The sequence below is a fragment of the Stegastes partitus genome, unplaced genomic scaffold (assembly GCF_000690725.1).
Source record: "Stegastes partitus isolate 25-593 unplaced genomic scaffold, Stegastes_partitus-1.0.2 Scaffold586, whole genome shotgun sequence".
Taxonomy (NCBI): Eukaryota; Metazoa; Chordata; class Actinopteri; family Pomacentridae; genus Stegastes; species Stegastes partitus.
Genome location: NW_007578317.1, coordinates 319,827 through 344,000, shown reverse-complemented (window position 1 = coordinate 344,000; position 24,174 = coordinate 319,827). Strand labels below are relative to the sequence as shown.

The 24,174-nt window shown below is 42.3% G+C and overlaps 2 protein-coding genes across 5 annotated transcripts; one reads left to right on the top strand and one right to left on the bottom strand.

Moving 5' to 3' along the window:
- Positions 1-1,775: 1,775 nt before the first annotated feature.
- Positions 1,776-6,868, top strand: ybx1 (Y box binding protein 1). 4 transcript variants are annotated; one of them, XM_008288986.1, is made up of 8 exons: positions 1,776-2,043; positions 3,960-4,023; positions 4,292-4,325; positions 4,413-4,502; positions 4,662-5,000; positions 5,363-5,460; positions 5,818-6,104; positions 6,526-6,868. In XM_008288986.1, exons 1-7 carry the CDS (start codon positions 1,935-1,937, stop codon positions 6,056-6,058), a joined length of 975 nt encoding a protein of 324 aa, XP_008287208.1. In that variant the 5' UTR covers positions 1,776-1,934; the 3' UTR covers positions 6,059-6,104; positions 6,526-6,868. The 4 variants fall into 4 exon arrangements, with proteins under 4 accessions (XP_008287208.1, XP_008287210.1, XP_008287209.1 ...); XM_008288988.1 differs by having other exon boundaries at positions 1,777-2,043; positions 4,662-4,937; XM_008288987.1 differs by having other exon boundaries at positions 1,779-2,043; positions 5,363-5,448.
- On the bottom strand, positions 6,671-23,174 carry arhgef16 (Rho guanine nucleotide exchange factor (GEF) 16). Its single transcript, XM_008288990.1, has 15 exons — positions 23,029-23,174; positions 21,494-22,099; positions 20,924-20,975; positions 19,842-20,005; positions 18,930-18,986; positions 16,067-16,227; positions 14,765-14,917; positions 14,553-14,682; positions 13,427-13,501; positions 13,196-13,288; positions 12,928-13,079; positions 10,667-10,852; positions 10,333-10,403; positions 7,904-8,005; positions 6,671-7,776 (listed from the first exon to the last, which is right to left on the bottom strand). The coding sequence occupies exons 2-15, from the start codon at positions 22,049-22,051 to the stop codon at positions 7,637-7,639; spliced, it is 2,094 nt and encodes a 697-aa protein (XP_008287212.1). The 5' UTR covers positions 22,052-22,099; positions 23,029-23,174; the 3' UTR covers positions 6,671-7,636.
- Between the last annotated feature and the right edge of the window lie 1,000 nt (positions 23,175-24,174).

Below are 24,174 nucleotides of genomic sequence, written 5' to 3'. Positions count from 1 at the left end.
CTGAAGGGATGCCGGGTGATAATCAATACTGCCTTCATAACTGTGGAGCAAATTAGGTCAATACTACGGTTAAAGGCACGAGAGTTCTCCAAGAGACACCCTCCAGTGCCAAAGAATCCTCCGCTGAACTTACGGCTACCTCGTCTATCTCAGCCATCTATACAAATCCAAACCACCAGACCCCCCTCCCCCATCCATGCTCATGTCTGCCTTGGACATCGTTCCCTTGGCATAAAAGAATCCTTTCAGATGGAGGCTCTGTTCTTATGGAGGCAGGAAGAAGGGTGTTTTTTTTTTTTTTTTAGCTTTTTTTTTTTTTTTTTTGCATGCAGGGGGTGGGGGTCTCTCCATGGGGAGGCTTTCTGGGGTCAAAGCTAAAACCCATCTTTGTGTGTGGGAGAACGGAGCTTGGCCATTAACAGCAGAGCTCTTCACACATCAGCCAGCGCTCATAAACAGTGCCAGTGGAGCATTAACATGACAATGGATGGGGGGCTGCGGTGGGGTTGTCTCGCATTCAGTCTGGGTCTGTCTGCTCTGCGCTAGTGGAAGTGGAGTTTTCTGAATTCACACAGGACGGTGGCTGCTTTTAACTAGATAACTGCGCAGGGTCATTTGAGTGGAGAGGCAAAGCGTATGTTATGCCACTGGAATGCACTGTCACTGACTGAGCCTTTGTTGTACCTTAAAATGTCAGATTGGTACAGAAAGTAGGATTGAAAACATATTAAGCATCCTCTTTGAGAATCAAATCTCAGGATGCAATCAAATATCACGAATGGTTTTCAAACTGTGATGGAATGTTTATTCCTCATCAGTGTCCTTAAATAACCTTTATCTCAGACAGTGACATAAAAGCTGGGGATGCTATAATATTGTACCAAAAAAAGCAGATTGTCTTCTTATCATCTTTAGTGATTAAAAAAAGATGGATTCAGCTGTTCTATGTGTTAAGCTGCTCACATTGATGTGCTGTGTATGTTTTGCAGAATATGCCAAAAATCTTCCTTTTTCTTCCACAGTAAAAGGAATCTCATCTGGAACAGTGCCGTAAAATTGACAAATATGACTTTTCCACCATGTTCATTGAATAAATGATCGAGTCCTTCCTCATGCCTCTGTTCATTTTAGGTCAACTATCCCTCAATAAATTTCCACAGCACTGCCCTCAGTGCAGATGGGGCTTACAGCATAGCGCGTGTAATGTCTCCAGGAGAGCAATCTGAATTCAAAATGAAGACATCTGACGGAAAATAGATTAAAAATTCAAGTTTTGTTTTGCCTCTCAGCAGGCCAGTGTCACCGGAAACAGCTGGTCAACATGATAATAAACTGAAGAGCTGTTTTGCCCCAACACCAAAATACGAATTTACCCAAATCCCAATGTCTCGCCGCTTCTTCTGCCACAAATTTTGATTCAGTTTAACGTAAAAATGGCATGCTAATAATTCCAAGTGTCTTTTTTAAAATAATATTTGTGCATTATGTATTTACACAAACATCCGTGGACTAAAATGACCCCAGCTAGTAGACACTCCGTTCCAAAAGTGTCACAGTTATCTGTCTCATTTGTCTGGCTTTGACATCACTAGTGGGCGGTGACAGTAGACAGGTACAGACCCCTCAGCCAATCATTTTCGCAAACGCTTCCCTCGAAAAGAATTGACAGCTGACTGAGCCATTCGGAGGGCGTCTTGTTTTCCGTTACAGATTGTAGCCAATTGGAAGGCTCGTTGGGCGGACCGCCGACCAGGAACATTCCCCGGCACAGTTTCTCATTCTGCCCAGTTCGATCGGCAACGGGAGCGGAAAGAGGAAAGCAGAGAGCCCGAAGGCAGTAGCCCCCACCACCGCCGGCCCAGGTTACCATCTAGCACCGGGAAACATAGCAGAGAGCCGCCGCCGGCAGAAGCCATTACCAACCAGTAGTAACCATGAGCAGCGAGGCCGAGACACAACAACAACCACCGCAGCCTGCTGCCGATGCGGAGAGCCCATCCAGCCCGGCAGCCGCAGCTTCCGCGGGGGATAAGAAGGTCATCGGTAAGACTGCTGGAGCTAGTTAAGCTAACTAGTTAGCTAACGTGGTTTGTGGCAGCGGAGCGGCGATGCGCAAAAGTGGCGGTTGCTAACAGTACCGAGCCTGTCGGTTCGCCCAGTTTACTGTTAAACGAAACGTTAATCCGACACGGAGAACAAGTAACCCAATGGTAGCATATTTGAAACTGACAAAGGAGAAAAATAAATGTTTACAGGACCGCTTACATTTCTGTCCATTTTTGATCGTTTGTGGGATGCCTGTAGTGTTTGACCTAAATGGGATACTGTCGACTTAAAGTTTTCTGTGAAACAAAGTAAAATTAATTTGCATTTGCTGTCAGTAGTGGATCGTTTGTCCTATCGTTTATTTTAGCTCGCGGTACATAATTAAAAGTGTCCGCTGGAACGCTGATCCGTTTAATCAGTGCTATATCTTTTTTTCTTTTTTTTTTCTTACCTCCTCGTAATACAATAACCCTTTATTTTGGATGTTAATTTTAAAAGAGAATATGAGACCGTTAAAGTAATCGTGTAATTTTAGTCCGTTAATCTGTGTTTTTCATGGGCCTCCACACGTCAAATATCCGCCACGGAATACCATGATACCGGCAGCCCGTCACATGGACGATCGTTGAAGTTGTTTCTAGCCGTGTAGGGACGTGTGTCTGTCCGCCGACGCTAGTTTTCCGTTCAAACAGTCAGTGCACAGATGTTGACGTCGAGGCGTTTTAAAGTTAACTTTGGCTTGAATTTTCTAACTGACAGCGGAGCGTAAGTGTGCTACGCGAAGTTATTTCGTGCCGATAACTGGCTGCGAATTCAGCTGAGCGCAGGCTAACGTTAGCTGCCTGCCGTCCCTTTGTTCACACGAAAGAGCCTGGTTCCATGTCGGAATATTTTTTATATCCAAAACAGTCGAAACACGTACAAACTCGTATCAAACGCGACTGGCCAACCGGTCCCGTCAAAGCTCCGTTATAAATGCACCAGAGTACATGTGTCTAGGGTCGTGTAATTTTGGTCTAATTTCTGGGCTATCATTAGGGGCCTACGTTCTCAACGATAGCAGCTCTTTGGCTAACGAAGCTACATTAGCCTAGCCGGCTAACTTTAGCTATTTACATGGCTGAAGGGGCCACCCAAAATGTCCGCCGTGTGATTCCGCTGATTTCTCTTGCAATTTGGTCGTTTGTTTTCCGAAAAAAACATTACAACAACTACCAACATTCTAAATTTGGAAAAACCTTTGGTCACAATACATGTTGGCTGATGTGCTAAGTTCGATTCCGCTTGCTTGGCTCTAATCCAACCACATGGTTCGGATCCGCTTAGCCACATAGCTATGCTAACAAGCCAGCTGGGCTCACCGCTTGCTAGCGTATCCGGGCGCGACTCTACCACGTGTGAACGCAAATGTCCTGAGCAGCAGTGCGTCTTAAAATGGGGCAGTAGGTCTGTTGGAGTTGAACTTTGATACGTTAGCTGCTACGGCTACTATGCTGTTATTGCATCCACACTTGGCATGCAATCTAGTAAGCTGCATATGTCAGAAGCCCTGATAGTGAGGAAATGTTTAGATCTAGTTGAGACATAGTGTGGTCTGCAGTGGCTTATAATGGATCATGCCTCACACCAAGTGCAGCTGACACAAGGCACTCATAAGCATCAGGATCTATAATAAGAGTGACAGTTGGTAGTTAAATATAACTTCCACAATATCTGTGGCCGTGGTTAGTTTTTCATCAACTGGTCACATTTGATTCCTTTACAGTTTGTCATCAGTTTAGATCAAATGAAGCGCAGGATCAGTTTTAAAGCTTTTCAATCAGATTCACTGTATGCGAGTGTTGTCTTAGACATGAAGTAGAAAATTACACAAATCTAAAGCTATTTCATAATTTCAATTAATTTCATTTCAGCAACAAAAGTCTTGGGAACAGTCAAATGGTTCAACGTCAGGAATGGATATGGTTTTATCAATAGGTAAGTGGACCCCTCCCCCACCCCCTGCTTCCTAAAGACCCTGATATCAGCTGTGTGTTAAAGAACATTCCCAATCCTATTATGGCTATGATATGCTTACAGAGCTGACCAGATGATTTATCTGCTGGTCTCAACACTGTTGTTACGTGCAATTCTTAATTAATCCGTACACTCACTGGCTTAGTTGCAATCTGTCTGTAGAGATTTTCTTGCATTTTGTGGCTCAGCAGAACACTGCTAACTAGTACGATTATCTTCCTTTGTTTAGGAATGATACAAAAGAGGACGTTTTTGTACACCAGGTAAGTTGTTCTTGGTGGCGGCGGCATACTGTTTAGTTTAATAATTCTGGAAATATAATATTAACTCGGAACTATTCGTGATTTCAGACAGCCATCAAAAAGAACAACCCGAGGAAATACCTTCGCAGCGTTGGAGATGGAGAAACTGTGGAGTTTGATGTAGTTGAGGGGGAGAAGGTAAACATTTCTTGTATGTTTGTATGTTAATTTTGTGTTTAGGTCTGCATTTCTTTATTTAGTTTGTAGCTTTTGAAGAAAAAAAAAAATCCCATTTGTTGTTGTCTTGGTCATTAATCTGGCTAAATACATGTCTCTAAAACATCCTACTGTGCACAGGGAGCAGAGGCGGCAAATGTCACCGGCCCAGGAGGTGTTGCAGTCCAAGGAAGTAAGTACGCCGCTGACAGGAACCGTTACAGGCGCTACCCCCGAAGGAGGGGCCCTCCCCGCGGAGGAGACTATCCAGAGAACTACCAGAGTGACGGAGAGGGTGAGCCAGGCAGCGGAGGACGTGACAAAGGCAGCAGAGATGGGGGAGAGAGCGCCCCTGAAGGAGACTCGCAGCAGCGCAGACCCGCTTACCCTGGCAGACGGCGCTACCCGCCATACTTTGTACGTAGACGCTACGGCCGCCGGCCCCCGTACACCAACGCACCACGCGGAGAGATGACTGAGGTACGCTGTCACAGGGCTACTATCCTGAAGCAGGCACCCAGCTGTCCCATGACGAAATCGGGACCCTTGATATGTTAGACTCGACTCTTAACCCTCTCCTTTCTAACACTCACGTGGTTGTGATCAATAGTTATTGGTGTATCGGGGGCCTAGCCAATATTTTGCAAATTGACTCAAATAGGCCCCTAAAATCAACTCTGCAGAAGTGCCTGACAGTGTACCTTCACTGCACAAACACATTGATCATCTACGCTTGCCATTCGTGCGCACTAAGGAACAAATGATCTGAAGGTGGTCTGCCTTTGTGCTGGCACCTAAAAAAAGGTATGTGTCAGTTGTTTTGTTGATTTGTTTACTTTCAGGGAGGTGAGGGTGACGAGAGCCAGGGGGGTCCAGACCAGGGCAACAAACCAGTGAGGCAGAACTACTACAAAGGCTTCCGACCAAGGTTCAGACCAAGGTTTGCATGTTGGCTTCATTGATGCAGGGTTGCAATAAGAGAGGGAGAATAAAGCTTTGTGCCATCTGGATCCCAACTTTGAGTCCACAAAGTGAAAATTGACTAACAATAAACCTTATGATAAGCAGAAGTGCCACATGTTTGGTCAGAGAAACTCCCCTTTTATTGCAGCCTAACCTCAACCTGCAGCTGTGCATCCAAATTTGGCTTTTGTTCTTTTTGTTTGTTTTTTTTGCATCACTTCTGTGACTTTCTATGTGCCTTTTGTCCCAGTGAATGATGTATTCTTTGCATGGTATTTCTACTTCATAGTTGTTGTCTTCTTTCAGCTTCTTCCTTTTCGCTTTTCACCTTTAGGGGTCCACCCCGTCCCAGACCGGTGCGGGACGGCGAGGAGGACAAGGAGAATCAGGGCGGCGAAGGTGGTCAAAATCAACAGCCCCGCCAGCGGCGCTACCGCCGTAACTTCAACTACCGCCGCAGACGCCAAACAACTGGTGGCAAGCCCGGCCAGGAGACCAAGGAGGCCAAGACAGGAGGTGACCCATCTGCAGAGAAAACGTCCGCTCCCGAGGCCCAGCAGGGTGGGGCTGAGTAGGAAACAACCTGCCCACCGGCACCTACCATCTTTTACCATCGTCCGGGTGAGTCTGTAGCCTCACAGTGACTAATCTGTCTGCATGTTGATCGTTTCAGTTAGCTTTAACTAACACCTTGATTCAGGTGTCAACATTTGGGGCTGACTGTAAAAAAGACATTGAAGGTGCATGCCAGGAAACATTGTTAGATGCTCAGTGTTTTCTTCTTCTAAGCCTGGTTGCCTAGGTTGTCATTTACACTTGTTTAGCTCTGTAGATGTTAATCCAAAGCATGAGCCAATAGAGTGGATTAAAGAAAGTAAACTGCCTAGCAACATAGAGCCTCTTGCTATTGTCTGGCTTCCATATGAGCAACAGCTTGGGATACTTTTTCTGCAATCTGCCAATGACTTTCAAGAATTTTATCACATAGGGTGCTGTCCATAGGCGAACGATGTACTAATCTGTAAATTTTCCTCCTTTACAGTTTTTTTGTCAACAAGAAGAAACATCAAACAAGATCTGAGCAATAAAGATTTGACTTGACGATCGTCACAAGCTTGCACCATGCATTTGACCAGATTACCACCGATTGCCTGCAGAATCTATGCAGACTTGTTTTTTTTCCATTATTTTTATGTGACAGCTACAAAACGTTTTGGGGAAACAGCAAATGTTTTTCTAAATCTGTCCTAAGTTTTTACACCAAATGGTTTTTAAAGATAAAATGGAATTTGATATCTGGTCAGTTTGACATTTTTAAATAACTTTTTATGTATTCAAACATTTTAACAAAATGCAAGCTCAAATAAAAGTTCAGAAACCAGGAACATTGTCTATTGTGGTGGCTTTATTTTTATTTTTTTCAAGTATACAGGCTATAGACAAGGGCAAAACCACGGAACATGTTTGCTTTTTAATATAGAACAGTTAAGTCGGAGTGTTTTCATGTCGTATATTTAGACAATTAACCAAATTCCACAATGGAACAGTGTATCATAAACTGCATTTAACTTGGCAAATGTCACACCAGGATAATACATAAACCCTTCACAACATCTTTAACACTAACACAATATATTTTACAATATAATGTAACCAGTAAGTAGCACTAGATCAAGTTACTCATGTTGACATTTGTGGGCAAGACTTCCTATAAAGGCAAAGTGTACGCAACAAACGTCTCATAGTGCATGCAAACAATTATCTAACACATTTTCACAATAGAAAGTATATTAAAAATGACATTTAATTGTTCATTCAACCGGATGGTCATATTTGAAATAGTCTTGTTTTTATACAGCAATGGGAAACATGGATACTGTTGGAAGCAGGAACCTCATAGTTTCACTGTGTTCATGTTAGACCACTGAGGCACCAGTTTCTGATTTTTCCTATGCTTCGTAAACGTCCTCCAGTCTGTTGGTAATGTGTTTGTGGCCCATCGTTACAGCAATTAGTAGCTTTCTCGTGTTCCGTGTGATTCACCGGCACAGCAGTCTCAACAAAGACAGAACATTGAGCATCGCTAATGTTCCAGAAGGTGTTTCTATTATTTTGTCCATCCCGACATGACAGTACGTCCACGGTGAAGTCGCTCAAACGTTGGTCTCTTTGCGTAAGCGCTTCATGCGCTGCACGTTGCTCTCCATGGCAGTGCGGTTGGTGATCTCTGTGGCGCAGCTGGCAGGGAACCAGCCTCTCTCTCCATCTCGCATTCTCTCCCCGTAGCACCACGCTGGGAAGAGCAGACAGATGTTTAAAACACTCTCGCATGCTTTTACGAGAAATGAACAAGATGAGATACTGACTGAGCAGAATTTGAAGTTGTATTCTAGATAGCGACAGAGCAAAGCAGGCCTCACCTTCTTCCTTCTGCAGGACAATGACGAGCTCAGCCTGCTGCAGACCCAGTTCATCAGGATCCTTTGGCATGTAAGCTTTGGTGGCCTCGTACTGTGGCAGACCTGAAACACATTCCCAGAACATATTGCAGTGTGGTTCAGAAAACTAAAGCTTGTATGATGGGTACAGGTTCCTGTTTTAGTTCATCTCAGTGTAATACCATAAAATACACTTTAAGGCCCCTGTGGGGACGTTTGTCTTCACGCGCAAGTTAACAACCCGACATTTCACATTTCATTACACATACTACACAAGCTGTGATAAAAATGTGATCACAACACCATAAAGCCATCGCACAACCCACACAGCCTCTAAAAACATAGTTTAAAATGTTAATTGCTGTAGGTGCAAATGAGCTTATAAAGCTGTTTAGTTTACATTGTGGTGCTGTGCAGAAAGAAGAACGCTGCGGTTCAACTGTACGATCGGGTTCTTTGGCACACTGATGTGATGTGGCATTTTCTCTGTCAAGACACACCTTTTAATAATATTAAACGTCAACAGAGACGCTCACTCTTGAACCTGTAGTGTGGGACTTTCGTCTCTCCTTCTTGCCAGTGACACTAATTACATGCTTTAGGTTTTTTTTTAGACTGCAATATTTCCTCTGAACGCTGAGTTTCTTTTTAACCTGGAGTATCAGAAACTTTACTTGGACACTTCCTAGGTTTGCCTGCTTTGCTGCTAGTTGCTATAACCTACTTTGCCTGCATCATTACAGTTCTTCTCCTTATCAGTTCAGGTAAACCAATCACTGCTGAACGTCATCAGACACAAGATGGACTTATTCAGCATTGTGCAGACTTGTTTGATCCCACACTCCATACGTACGTACGTAGTCATGAAACAAACAGCAACAGTGAGCTCTGCCCATGTGATGGTTTTGTTTTAATAAGCCACTAAATTAAACTATCACAAGTGTCTGTAAGAAAAACAGTATTGCTTTAATCCTATTCAGGACTTTTGGGGTCTTTTGGACCCCAGGCCATTTGGTTTAGGTGACGGGTATTGTTTATTTTTGAAGATTTTTTTTTTTTTTAAATCTAAAAAGAGGGACATTTGTCATGCATTTGGAACCAAAAATAACATCAACTTATCAGAAAATGTATTTAACATAGTATAAAAGTCTGCAATGAATACCAACAAATATTTTGCACATAAGACCTTCTACACATGGCAACATTAAAGTCCTGAATAGGGTTAATAAAAAACCCCTAAAAAATAAGTTTTATTACTTATATAAAATCCTGTAGGTGCTCTGATCTTATTCTGCATTTCGACATACTGGACACTGTGACTATGACTGGTCCACATCTGTCCTGACAGATGTGTCATGCCAAAGAGCTTTTACTGTTTGTTTCTTTTGGAGTCAAACGCAATTAAGTCTGAATGTTACAACACCTTTCTGTCAATATAGTAAACTCAGCATCGTAAACATCAGGATTCACACAGGACAGACAGACTATGCAGCTGTGCTATGTATGTGAAAATGACTTGATTTTACCCGAGCAGCTTCTCCATTTTGTTGCACAGTTTGACAGTTTTTGCTTGTCACTATTTTTTTCCTGCAATGTTAAGTCCTGCCACTTCTATGGAAACAGCACAACCATGACAAGAACAAGTGAGAACTCAAGAACGTTCTCTGTACAAAATGACACAAATATAATTGCCCTATATCATTAAAAACGAGCAGAAATGATTTGATTATTTCACACAAACTAGAAACAGATGTACAACAACAACATACTTGTCTTCTGTCTGCTCTGTGTAAACACAACCTGCTGTTCAGTACAATTAGAAAACTTCCTAAAGGTTTGTCACATGAATGTTGGTCGCAGTTAAGTCACTAATGGCTTTACAGTTGCACTGAAGAGCACATTAATTAATTAATTCATTCATTCATTCATTCATTCATTTATTGAACCTAGTTAAAGGCAACTGATATATTTTTGGAGAAGAGATTTGGGCTGAGATTTGGTTAAGCTTGCCGATGGAACAGTAAGTCACAGGTGGCTTTAAAAGTTGAAAATCAGACTATTTGAGTTTCTTTTTTAACAGTTCTTGCTCCAATAAATGGTGTAGTTTTGTCAATTTTAAAAAATGCCAACATGCCTTCTAAATCTGCCTCAGGGTTCAGCATGTTAAATAGAGGCAGACTTTTCTGAAATATAAAAATTAAAACGCAAACCATCTGCTTTCTGTGCGGTACGCTGCATTCCTCAGCTATTTCAGACTTACATGACAAATGAATGATTTAGAAATGAAATGTGAGAGAACTAATTTGTCATCAGCTGCCACTTAAACATGAATTAATGCGCAAAAACAATCTGGTCAAACTTAGACTTATTTCAGAAAGTACTTCCTTTGTAAGATCAACATGCAGACTTACCTTCTGTGCAAGTGGAGACACCTGCCTGATTGTTTTCTTTAAGAGCAACTATCCAGCGAGCTCGGTCCACCCTGGGCAGTGAAGGGGGGAAAAAAAGAAAAGGAAAAAGCACCATTACATGCTGCTATTAGGACTTTGATCAGTAGAGGGAGCCAGACACAAACTTGTTTCCTGGACATACATGAGAATAAATCACAATGATCATCAGACAGACTGTTTTATGTATGAACCAACCTGTGACAGTAAGAAGTCAGTTTAAAGCAGCTTTAAATGTATATTTTCAAATAGAAACTCCCACTTGAGGGACTTCAGGGGTGACAGGAGCTGACGGTACCTGGACTCGGCCACCAGGGAGATTGTCTCTGCCCTCCCTTCGCTGTTCTTGCTCATCACCAGTTTGAAGGACAGATAGCTGGTGCTGTTCTTGGCCGGCGGAGACAAGCGTCCCTCTGGAGTCTCTCCAACCTCCACCTTCACATTCTCCACAGTGGCGTAGTCCAACACCACAAAGCTCTCCTCACTGGACACACAAAAAAGTCACATCCGAATGATTAGCTCATTGTGTTCTCCCAGCAGGAACGTGCAAGAAGAACAAGGGCAATTTCTGCATATTAAGGTGTAGAGAAAGCAGCAACATGTTTACTATGTGTATAGACATGTACACAAAGCAGTCAAGCCACATTCATTTGTTATCTGTTGGTAGCCTGTAAGAGATGTTATCACCTGCTGGCTGGGTCACAGTGTACCCTTCACCACCACAGAAATGACACCAAGGTTACAGGCAGCTTATTTCTTTAAGATGACACTGTTTGGTTTCTCCCTAACTCAAAACAGAAAGCTGCAGTCAACTGAGCTGACACGCTGAAAGTAACACTGAAGAATCTCAAGAATGCAGGCACCATATCCATACTACTCTCCTTTCTCTGTCCCCTTCCCCTCGATTCTGTTCCTCAAGTTCCAGCAGCTGGATCTGTTTAGTGTCCACAAAAGTCACCAGGAAACAAACACTGAATCCATCATAAACTGCTTTTGGGGTTCTGACTTTGCCTTCCATTAAAACAACTCCTACTTTAGCAGATGCCAGCCAGGTTCTTCTTCACACTAAGAAGTTATTGGACTTGTGAAAGACTAATTGAATAAGTGCATCTGGAGCTGGAATTTGTGCTTTTTATGGAGTTCGTAATGCCAAGTTAACTCTTCATGTACAGAAAGCCAAATGCATCTTAACTGATCCTATTAGACTCAATATAAGTGGTTGTGTTGACATGCTGGGAATGTTTACTGGCATTTTCATGATTTCAAATAGACTTAAAAGCATTATTGTCCCTATACTGCATTGTAAGACAGCAATACAATGACATATCAAATTACTATAAAATTATGTCAGTTATGTGTCCTGATGACATGACAAACAGGATATTAGTCAGTTAGCAGCTCATTTTTTTGGTTAGTTTCTGTTGTTTGCGCAATTCATGAAAAGCACACACATGATTTTAATCAACACAATGACGAAAACCTTAAAATACCCTCGACAGTCATCTTTATACAACTTTAAAGCACCAGTGTGAGGATCTATTAAGTGGGATCCATTAGCAAAAATGGAATCCATCCATCCATTATCTATACACTGTTTAATCCTCACTAGGGTCGTGGGGGGCTGGAGTCTATCCCAGCTGACTCAGGGTGAAGGCAGGGGACACCCTGGACAGGTCACCAGTCTATCACAGGGCCACACTTAGAGACAGACAACCAAGCACACTCACATTCACACCTACGGACAATTTAGAATCATCAATTAACCTCAACATGTTTTTGGTCTTTGTGGGAGGAAGCTGGGGAACCTGGAGAGAACCCACGCTGCACGGGGAGAACATGCAAACTCCACGCAAACCAGCGACCTTCTTGCTGCGACGCAACAGTGCTACCAACTGCTCCACCTTGCAGCCCCAAAAATGGAATATATTAATTATGTTTATGTTTGTATTAGGGGGCTCTCGGGTGGCTCGGTTGTTAGCACCGTCGCCTCACAGCTAGAAGATCCCGGTGAGGACGTAGAGTTTGTATGTTCTCTCCCATGCAGCGTGGGTTCCTCCCGGCTTCCTCCCACAGTCCAAAAACATGCTGAGGTTGGTGATTCTAAATTGTCCGTAGGTGTGAATGTGAGTGTGCTTGGTTGTCTGTCTCTAAGTGTAGCCCTGTAATAGACTGCTGCAACCCTAGTGAGGATTAAATGGTGTGTAGATAATGGATGGATGTTTGCATTAGTGTATAATCCCCTCTCACCATGAATACTTGTAATTTCGTTGGCTTAGAATGAACCCCATGTTGCACTGCTATGTTTCTCCAGCAGCCCAGAACAGACAAACCAAACACTGGTTCTGGAGAGGATCTTTCATGTTGTTAGTTGAAGTTATAGCCACCGCAGCTTCTCCCACATCTCCTCATTCGGTTGGTTGTAATCTGCAACCCCACCGCTAGATGTCACTGAATCCTACACACTGGTCCTTTAAGCTTCCCGCTTTAACCACAAAATATCATTTCACATTCCAGCTGCTCAGCTTTGTAAACAAACTCTGCTCTACATTCACGGCTCACCTCTTCTTCCTGGTCACTATCAGTACATCATTGAAGAGATACAGGTAGTAGCTTCGGTTGGTGAAAGCTCTCCAGATGCTGAGCTCTTCGGCGGAGATGGCTAGCTCGCCGTGCTTCTTCAGCCACCGCGATGATGACACCAGCGGAAATGGCTGCGAGGACACAAGATTTATCAGTGCCAGATTAGCGAACTCACCCCAAAGCGTTTGCACATTCACTGTATTCTACCTTGAATGTGTCTGCGCAGACACATATGGTCAACTCATACCTTGATTTTACCAAAATCCATTTGCTTCTGAATAGTGTACATCTGCTCTGTCCTCTCCATCCGCCTTGCTCCATCATTGCAGCTAGAGACCAACTGAAAATATAATCATTGAAAAAAACAATCATCAAAACCTTAAAGAAACATGCACACCATGGTCTACATTTAAATGATGAACGCTAGGCTAGTGACTGCTGTTCCTACATCCAGCTGAACAGTCGTCAGCATCTTTACCTTGCTGATGGCGTTCAGCGCCCAAACTGCAGCGAAATACTCCGCCTTCTCCATTGGAGTTTTCTGGGAGATTGTCTGAGAAGAAAACAGAGGTATAAAAACCTGCAATCACCTGTTTCTGCAAATCAACATTATGCAAAAACTTCAAGCACATCATTGACAATCTGGTGTTCCTAAATGAATACGTTACTGTGGATGGTCACAAATGCATAGTTATAGGTGCAGATATACCTGCATGTTTCTCATCCATTTTTTATCTTTTCACACAAATACATGTAATATGATCCCATATAATGACAGAAGGTTAACCAAAAAACATCAAGCCTACTACAAGCATGGTGGTGGCAGGATTATGCTCTGGGGCTGTTTTACTGCCAGTGGAACTGGTGCTTTACCCAAAGTAAATAGATGATTGAAGGAGGATTACCTCCACATTCTTCAGGAAAAACAAAATATTCAGCCAGAATGTTGGGTTTTGGATGCTGTTTGGTGTCCCAATAAGACATTAACCTCAAACACACATCAAAAGTGGTAAAGAAATGGCTAAATCAAGCAGAAAATAAGGTATTAGACTGGTCTTCCCAAAGTTCTGACTTAAACCTCATCGCAAACCTGTGGACTGTGATGAAGAAACAAGTCTATGTCAGAAAGCCAACAAAGGTAGTTGAACTGCACCTATTCTGTCAATTCTACACCAAGAGGGGTTGTCAAAAGTACAACCAGAAGCTTGTGGATGGCTACTAACAGGGCCTAGTTAAGGTAAAAACCGCCAATGGACATTTAACCAAATATTAGAATTGCTCTGTGTGTATTTTTGGCCCAGAAGATTTTGTCATATTTCCAGAAGACTTGTCATCACTTCATGACATAATCAAAACATTTTTAAAAAAAATAACAAATAGACGTGTTTTGATGATTCCATCGAAGCCGACAAGCAAATAACAACCTTTACGGATAGTCAGTTTAAAAACAGTTGGGTTTTTTTTCATATTAGCTGCTTTGTATGTTCCAAATAAATAAAACACACCCCCCAATCTGCTGTGAACAAGCATTGTTTCATTTCTGGGGGGACACCTGCCAAAAAAGTTGAGAACTGTTCATATAGGAAAGAAAAAACGTAACTAACATCCAGCAGAAGCGGTAGTCTGGTTACTCGCTGCATGGGAAGGATGAGGAAGGAGATCATGGGGAGGCCTCCGCATTCAGTGCTCGCTTCAATTTGCTTCAGGGTCTCTTTGAACGCAGTGTTGCTGCCCCTAAAGAGACACAAAAAAGACAGAAGTTGAGCTCATCCTACTGAGGCACTGTAGAAACTCAGCAGCCTGTTGTGCTACTCACAGCAGCTTCTGCAGCGTCCTCTGCTGGAAGGTCTCGTTGGAGCAGTAGACGATGTAGGGCTCAAAGTGGTGGGTAGCGTGGATCTGAACAATGTCGCTGATGTCCCGGATCAATGGGTAGTCATAGTGACGCCGTTCAAGGTCCTCAAAAAATCTGAAAATGGATCGAGAGGGGGAGGTTAGACATGAAGCGAAGGTACTCTGTTTGACTGTCTACATACAGCTGTGAGAGGAAAAAGACTGTGATCACGTCCAGGGTACGATTTCAGAGTGTTTGTGTGCAAATGGGGCATTTGTTGTTTTTATTTTGTCATTCTGAGACAGGTTTGACAATTTAAGATAAACTCGAAACTTCAAGTTACAACAAATTGCCACCTTGGGGTTATTTTATTCTTCTTTTTTTTGGTTTTTAATTAGAACCTATCTACTCAATGGTGTCTCTGCTGCAACTTGTAATTTACTGGAAGAAAATATTTCCACGTCTATCCATTTGAATGTCATAAACAGAATGACAAACAACAAAAGCTGATCATTTCAAGCTCCCATTACAATAAAAACCAAACATACGTAATGATTTATTTTTGCAGTTAAATCCATTTGAGCCTTTCCGCCGTGGCTTTGTGAAAGCCTTTCCATTTTGTACATCTTCAACATGACAGATGACTTTCAGCCCTGCCCTTGCAAAGCGCCGTTTCAACAAAAAGGAGTAAAATGACACCTTAAAAACAGGCCAACCCTGGAAACGACTGCAGGAACCCAGATTCACACACAGATACTGTAAGTCACATTTGTCATACAGCAGCGTCAGAGACACACCAGTAGTTTCATTGATACTGTTTCATTTGAAAACAGAACAAGCAGATCACTTTCTGCTAAAACCGGATCTATTTTCATTCAAAATAAAGCAGCTAGGAATAAACAGTGAGTGCTCTTAAACATATTATCATCTTAAAAGGCCGGGAATACCTCCCAGAGCAGCAGAACCAGTTTGACAAGCGTGTCTTAACATGTTCACGGAGTCGACAGGATACTCAAGACATGCTAAGGGCAAATACTCTCCCTGAAAATCTCAATCAAACAGTTTACAACCTGAAACCACGTCTCAGCAGGGATTCAGTCTGACTTCATGTTATAAAAACACACAGCTCTATTTATAATCTGCACACTTGATACTGCATATTGAATGAAATAACTTCACACACCGATGGCATCATGAAGTATTTTCGTTTTCGTTTTTAAGATATCAAACCTCCCAAACCAGCTCCATCGGCCTCACACACACATAAACAGAGGAGTGTCTGACCGTTTGCTAACTTGGTGGATGACGGAGATGTTGGAGAAGAGGTGATGGTGCTCGGTGGCCGTCATCGTTTTTCTCAGCGCGTCGCTCTTCTCGAAGTGACGCACCAGGATGCCCAGGCTGTGCAGGTACGAGTGCTCCGAGGTGATGATCTCAAAAATGGCCTGAAAAAGGATCACACAAAGTCAAACAAGTGTGCACACGAAGGAGACATGTGCAACATTTACCAAAAATCCACAATGTGATGCTGTGAAGTTATCCTGAGACGACACTTTAAATGTACCTCTTCTCATTTTAATTGGTCTAGTTTAATCTCTTGTGATGCAGTGATTTCCCAGATTCCCCAGAATCCTTTTGTAGGTTGTGTGCTTGGTGGTGGGAGAACAGTGTGCAATGTACAGCACCCAAAGTTAAATCACGTTACTTGGAAATCAAATTAGCCTTACAAGAAGCAACGCTGGAACAAACTACACGTGTACTGAGGGTTTTCTACAACATGTGGGATTCTGTTTGCCAGAGGAGCCCCTACTTAAAATATTTAATTTAGTTGTTTTTTTTAAATCTCAATTAAACAGGAATAAAAATGTAATTTTCCAATAATAATTTTTAATATATTAGTTAAGTCACAGTTAGAAAAGTAGTTGATTTGATACGGTATCTTGAAAAAACAGAAAATGTTCATATTTTAAAGGTTTGATAAAAATGCAATCAAGTAATCCTCGGCAATGGAGCCATTATATAATTATACGTTTTTTTAAAGGTCAATTCAGATGATCCTTATTTACTGCAATCTGATTGTGTGTCACATCCCTGACTCATAATAAAACACATGCTGTAGCTGCAGTGCATTCTGGTCTATCATTAGAGAGACATCTGCATCCCCCGACAAGTTTCCTCCTCTGTACTGGATATCGGTGCAAAACGTTGAATCTAAGTTTGACACGGAGTCACTCAACCAAATAGACACACCAACAGTGGTTGCCTTATGGCAGTATGAATAATTTGTAATGGAGGGTTAGTTAAGGCCTGTTGCTCGGTGTCAGAATGTGAGCCATCAGGCGGTGATGACACACCTTCCTCCTCCTGTCAGAGCGAAGTGGCTCAGAAAGGATCAAAGTGCACGAGCTGAGCTAAAATCCAGTCCAGTTGTTTATGATCAGCTCAGACCAGCATTTAGTTCAAGGAGCGAATACGGAACAGTACATGAACGTCTGCCTGGTCAACTTTTATCTGTGTGGCAAGTTTTTTAAAACTGCTCAAATCTGGGGGAAAAAAGTACTTTAGCTAATCTCAGCTTTCCTAAAATTGTAATAAAATGCTTTCACATCCCTAAAAAAGCTGCCATAGGCAGCGCCTAATCTCAAGCACACTCCTTTAGCATTAAAACTAACCCCATGAGGTGACTCAAGGTACAAAAGAGCAAGACAAGCACCTGCTCGGGACTTTGCAGGAGCATGATTACTCTGGCAGGGTGCGGCTTTATTCAGGGACTGCAGTGCACACAGGGTGGACCTTTGGTATTGACACAGCATCTGACATCTCAGAGGGCTGGCGGGGAAACGTTACAAAAGGGAAAATCCACCCTCAGATAGAGTTACACTGTACAGACAGTATCAGTCTGTGATGCTCGTTTGCTTTTTGTAATCAAACAAACTGGGTCTGTTGCTGTACTAATATTAATTGAAGCTGTTTTATCTGCATCTGTTTTCACTCAGTGGGCTCCGACACTTTCTAGAAAGTCTTGCGACAGTAACCGCTGAGATTGAGTTTGAACTTCTAGTTAGATGATGCTGGCAGCTGCAGGACTACAAAATGAATATGACTATTTTATATAGGAACTCCATCTTGATTTTTTTAACATAAACCCTCTGTGACAAACTGAAGGTGTGGGATTGGAATAATGGGAAATGTAGGATCATGTGGTTTTCAAGCTTGACCCACAGCAGGGACTAATACTCACGGCCTCTCTTGCATCAATTTTGACCATGCTTTTAAAAAACGGTGTTATATAAAGCCCCTGACTTCACATAAGTGCAGCACTAAATCCACCGCTGCATAATAAAAAACTATTAATGGTGACTGTTATGAGCTTTATCACTCCAGTTTTATTGTATCCACATGCTAATGCTGTTTTTTTTTTCTCCCTCCAGCTGAGTGCCAGAACCAAAGAAAGATGACGTAAATAGAAACCAAACGGCACTGCTGAGCTTACTTCAGTCATGAAGGAGAAAATGCCATTTGTTTTGAGAAAATGGCTGCTTTTCAACTGCAATTTCAGTCCAATACAGTTTTTTTTTTTTTGTCAAATTCAGAGAATCTCTTTGCGCTGTCTGCTAAGCTGTCTATTCTGTGTGTGGGAGCTGAAAAAACACAGTCGTTGATACAAAGCTCTGGCTCAGAGGGATCCATGCAACACCACTCCAGTGTGCACGTTCTTGCTTGTGCACATTTGTGTTTGTGTACGGGACACGGGAAAAATAACGGAGAGAGGATTCAGTGGCAGGGAGAGTTGGAAGAGTAAATCTGGCACATGCTAATTGTCTAAATATCCACAATATTTTCCCAGATTTACAGACTTTAAGAGACAATTTCTGGTTAAAAAAGCAACAGACCTACACCTGACCTTGAACGCAACACGTCTTATGGATCACTGCATTGCATGTTGCGCGATGATGCAAAACGGTGGGAGCAGAAAGAAGCCTTTGTGTGTTCATTCTGATTATTTATTACTGAGAAATGTTAAGCCATTGAGCTGCGTGAGATTTCTGTTAAAGCAAGAGACATTCCCTTGCAGGATATTTCTGTGGAAACGCGTGTGATGCAAATCTACACAAACACATACATACATGTGCACACTCATCCTTACCTCTTGTCTCTTTCTCTCCTGAGGTGAGACCATTGCCAGAATGCCTGTGTCCTTCACCTTTATGGGAAATAAGCAAAGAAAGCACCGATGAAGTCGTTCAAACAAAATTTGCTTCGAAAACGGTCGTGTGACAAAGTCAAAATTGTACACATGAACACGAAGAGCAAACTTTTCCACTGTGTGCGTGGGAGTTATACATTTATAAAACAAGTACGGCAAGAGTATACGCTTTTAAATGTGCCGTTTAAAACAAAATGAAAGTGACTTGGAAGATGAAAATTTCAACCCTAGGGTGTTATTGAAGGATATTTAAAGATATTTTTTACTTTTGTGACTTAAAAAAAATGTTGCAAATCAAGATTAATAAAGTTAACATGTATGGTAACTTGCCCGTCTACGGTTTAAAAAAAAGGGAATTTATAATAAATAAAAGAACTGCAACAAATATTTATTTAGAAACATTTTGGTTTGAGGTAATGACACATACACAACCAGAAACAAGGTAGTAACACTCCCCCAAGAGTTTTCTTGGGGGAGTGGTATTAGTGGCACTAATCTCAAAAAATCTAAGTGCAGTTCAATGCAAACCAGTAGCAAAGCATTTATAAAGTGCCTGGAACATTTCTTTAGTGACACTAAATCTTAGTGAAACTAAATGAAAGCGCACATGGTTCTTCAACCTCAAGGAGTGGACATATTGAACGTCCAAGGAAGTTACCAAATATGTTCACTTGCCCCATAAAGGGTTAAAGGTCAAGAATGAACCATATTTGATCAGAAGCGTGTTCTCCATTGAAGGGAGCGGTGACATAGATTTCATGTGCACTTGTTTATTTATAGGCCAAATGAAGTATGTGCCTTCACAGAACTCATGTGATTTTACTTCTCTCCGTGCACTTGCAGGAGGTTTACCTGTGGCAGCTGGCTCCAGGTGAGCTGCGCTGGCCGGTAGCTCTTCACCACAATGCCTTGGTCCTCCACGGGCGGCTCCACCACCACAAAGTCATCCAGCAGCTCGTCCTGGTTGGTGGAGTGCAGCCCCCGCTCACGGATCTCCTGGTAGAGTCGCGGCGTTGCTGAGCATCGACACCAAAGAACATCACTTAAGTTTTATTTCTCAGTGCGCAAAACGGAAATATTACAGTCACGATGAGGCCGTGCATGTAAGATTCTGCTGTTATTCGCTCACTAATTTGCACTGAAGTAGAAGTAACTAGATATTCATTAATGCAAAAACTAATAAAATGCTGAAACTGAGTTGGAATTTGTCAACAGGATGGCAGGGATCATTTGAGAATTACAGTGTGGGAGGTGAGAATACATCTGTTTGTTCAAAAAACTGAGGGGTGAGTTAAATTCAATGAAGGTTTGTTCCTGGAGTGTTTATCTACTGGAAAGATGTGAAAACCATTAAATTGGTGAAAGGTAACAAGCTTGATTGACAGTATATTAATTTGATCACGACACTTCAACAACTTGAATCTAACATTTTAGAGAATAGATCAAAAATGTTCCCTCAAGGATCGAATAGAAGCATAAATGTGTGTTCGTTTTATTTTCCATAATGCATTTTAACATCATCGGATTGGTGTTTTTAAGCAGCTGCACCAGTTAGATAACAACTCTGTAAAAATGGCACTTCTTCAATCAACACTTCTCGAGTCTACATAATTATAATGGGACAAAAAATAGTTTTAAAAGGAGAAGTAGCAGCATCTGAAGATACACAAGTATTCATCTTCACGACTCAGCAGATATTTAGCATGCCGAGTGCATACAGACTGAATGATTTCCTGTTTCTTCTTCTTCTTCTGCTGCCTCAAGCTATCCTTTCTACGTCGTGCCACTGAAATCACAGCATCCACACACCGAATCTAACATTTTCATTACTCAGGGTTTCTACAACGAGTGCAATCTAATAAAAAAAACTACTTCCCAGCTATTTGTAGTTCAAGTTTTGAGAAGCAGACAGAGTGATGCATGAGTAAACGTACCGTCTTTGAATGATCCACGTTGGTTCTGGTTCCTCTTTCTCCCAAAGGTTCGCTAGAGAGGAGACAGCAGTAAGTTTATCACTGTGGAAATCAACTTAATGTTTCTCTCATTCTGTCCTCAGCTCTGCTTCTTTTTTTCAATCCTTTAAGGTTTATTTTTAATTCTGGTCTGGTAGAAAAAAAAAAGAAAAAAAAACCTACGAGGACTTCCTCAACACTTGTCTGGAAGGCACTTGTGGAAATATGCCATCATGGCTATGACTAAAGGACAGTTTGACAAAGGGCATCGCCAACGCTGATGGCTGTGACCTATGAAGAGGACATCAGGGCTCTTTGAACCTCATCCTGTTCAGTTATTTTAGCAGCAGCATCACACTGAAACACTTCAACACAGAGTCAAGCTTCTGGTGCATGAAGTTCGTAAAAGAAGGTTGCACTAGCTCCTAGATAAATAACTGTAATGCTCAAATACAGGGAAAAAAGTGTTATTCCTATTGAATTACAATAGCTTTATGGTAAACACAGGAGTGTAGCCCTGTCATTTGAGGCCCAACCCCTCACCCTTCATACCTTGCGACCAGGGCTGCGAGCCGGACTAGGACTGGGTGCTCTGTCCTCTTTCACAGGTTTCAGTGTGGATTTAGTCGCTTGTCCTTTTGTCATGGCTTCGATATCCAGGCTGGTCACTGCAGCTCTGTATGACTTGTTCCTGCGGTTCCTCCTCAAAGCGAAGCCGTCTCCATCGCTGTCGTAATCCTCCCAGGACAGATCGGGCCCCTGAGTGGAGTGCCGGCTCCGGCCCCGGCTCCCACTGCTGGAGTGCTCCAGTCCAATTGGGAACGTCACCACCGTGGTGTGGTGTCGGTTCTTCGGCCGGCTGGATGCTGCTAAATTCTTGGGGATGAGCTGGTGAGAGCCGACCTTTAGCGCTGCGGGACTCTGGGTGCTCAAAACCACCTGCTGGGGCACCACGATATTGTCCACTACGTCCTCCTGGGGCGTGGTGGAGCTTTGTGCTTGGTAGCCTTCATCCCCCGGCTCAGATATATGGAGTTCTGTGGAGAAGTGGCTCTCCAGAATTAGGTTGGCCGGGTTGGCCATGAAGTCGTCTGACTGGTTGTGGGACATGGTCACCTCCTGTGGGGAGCTCTTCAGCACCTACAACATTGGACTAAACTGGAGGAAAGGGGGGGAAAAACAGTAGAGCTTTAACATGCTTAACTAGAGGGCAAAAGTTCAGACTAGAGGCAGGAGAGATCTGGAATAAAAAATCTGGCCTTCGGTGACCCACAGTCGAGCTCTCAACCTGTAATCCCACTCGCCTCTGAGTCGGATGGAGCTGCTAGTTGTGTCCTCAAACTCACAACGAGGGATTCGACCCATGACTCACCGCTCACTCCTACACTGCACTTGCCCACACAATAAAAAAAAAAAAAACACAACGCACAAACAGACCTGCTCCTGTAGATCTGTGCTTCACGGAAACAACTAAAAAATCCCTGGAAGGAGAAGTCAAGTGCAGGCAGACACACGACTACATTATAAACACATTATTACACATTGATGTTAACTGCTCCGCCATCGAAGCTCCAAAGCTTTGGAATCATCTCACAATACAAACTTCCTCCTGTGTGTTGAGAAAAATCTCACATGCTTTTGTTGGCTTCTGACACCTCTTAATAGATCCCTATTTGCAGTACTCTTTAAATTATCTGAAATGTTAATCTTATGGCGTGTCATTCTGTTTTGCAATTTTTTAATATTTTATGCAAATATATTCTTTTTTTGCATTTATTTCTGTTGCTGCCTGACTGTTGACTTTGCACTATACTCAACTCTGGTTGTTTTTAAACGTGCTGTACATACACATACATAAAACTTGTTTGAATTCACAACAGACAGTAAGAAATGAGGTCTAAGTGCAGCTTTAACTTTCACAATAAAATCACTTATTTGCTTAATTCGAGCTTCTCTTGTTTTTCACTCCAATAACTTCTCCGCTTGAGAGAAGGATCAGGGTGGGAGAAAAAAATGTCCGCCTCACATTCCCATAGTTCACAACAGCGAGGTGACACGCAGTTCACGGAGCACAGCGGCCGTCTTACCTGTCTAGGTGAGTCCCCAGCAGCAGCAGCAGCAGTATGTGTGTTTTTTCAGTGGTTTCAGGAGCTCAGTTCTGCCGGTTCTGTTCGGGTGTAAAGTGCTGTAGTCCTCCGCTGCTCTCAGTCACACATTTCTCCTGCACTCGCCCACTTCCTCCTCAGGCTGCAGGCGCCCATTAAAGCTCTGCTGCCTACGTCACTACAGGTGATCGAGCGTCAATCAATCATCGATAAGTGACAGTTTACACTCGCAGGTGAAGAAGCAGCTTCTCTCAGGGAGTTAGTGTCGTGTTTAGGAGTTCAGGTTTTAACGGCTGAGGTTTTGGATGGAAGTTCAGGCTCCATATCAAGTCTGAAAAGTTTCAGAATAAACGCTTTTTAAAACTTCAGGTAGAATTTAACCTACTTATAATCACATTGAAAATAAATGAAGATGAGCTGCTCTCATTTATTCCATCTTTTGTCGACGCTTTTTTTCCTCTTTTTTTTCCTTTTTGTTGTTGTTGACGTCCTGCCCTGACAGGTAACAAATAGCGTGTTGTCGCCCCCTGGTGACCAGTAGGAGACTCTACATTCATTAGTGACCGCCGGAGAGGTCAGCTTATTTCTATGGGCCACAACAGTGACAGTTGTACAGTTTGGCACTGAGAATAAAACTTGGCATTGAAATATTTGCATTTGGAAAAAGAGAAAAGATATTTAGAACTGAAAAGACTACAAAATAAAACACAGACATGAAAAATTATTTCATTTTATTTTGACATTTTGGTGTGTTTTTCAGTGATAGTCTTCTGTTTTTTCTTCTTCTTCATGTTTGTGTTTTTACAGTGTGTTTATTTATTTATTTTATTGTTGTTGTTGATATCATCTTACCCTGACAGGTAACAAGGTTGCTCTTTAATGACCAACAGTAGACGTTCCACTCATTAATAACTTGCTCTAGAAGACTACAACAGTTGTCAGCAGTGATGATTTTAAAATTTGGCATAAAAAAAAAAACAACAACAAAAAAAGGCACCAAAAACAAAACCTAAATTGAAAAAAGAACCACTGAAACAGAAATATTTGTATTAGAAAAAAGGAATTTTGTTATTCTGATTTTTAAAAATTATTTTATTTTGACATTTTTGTCTTTGTATTTTGATGTGC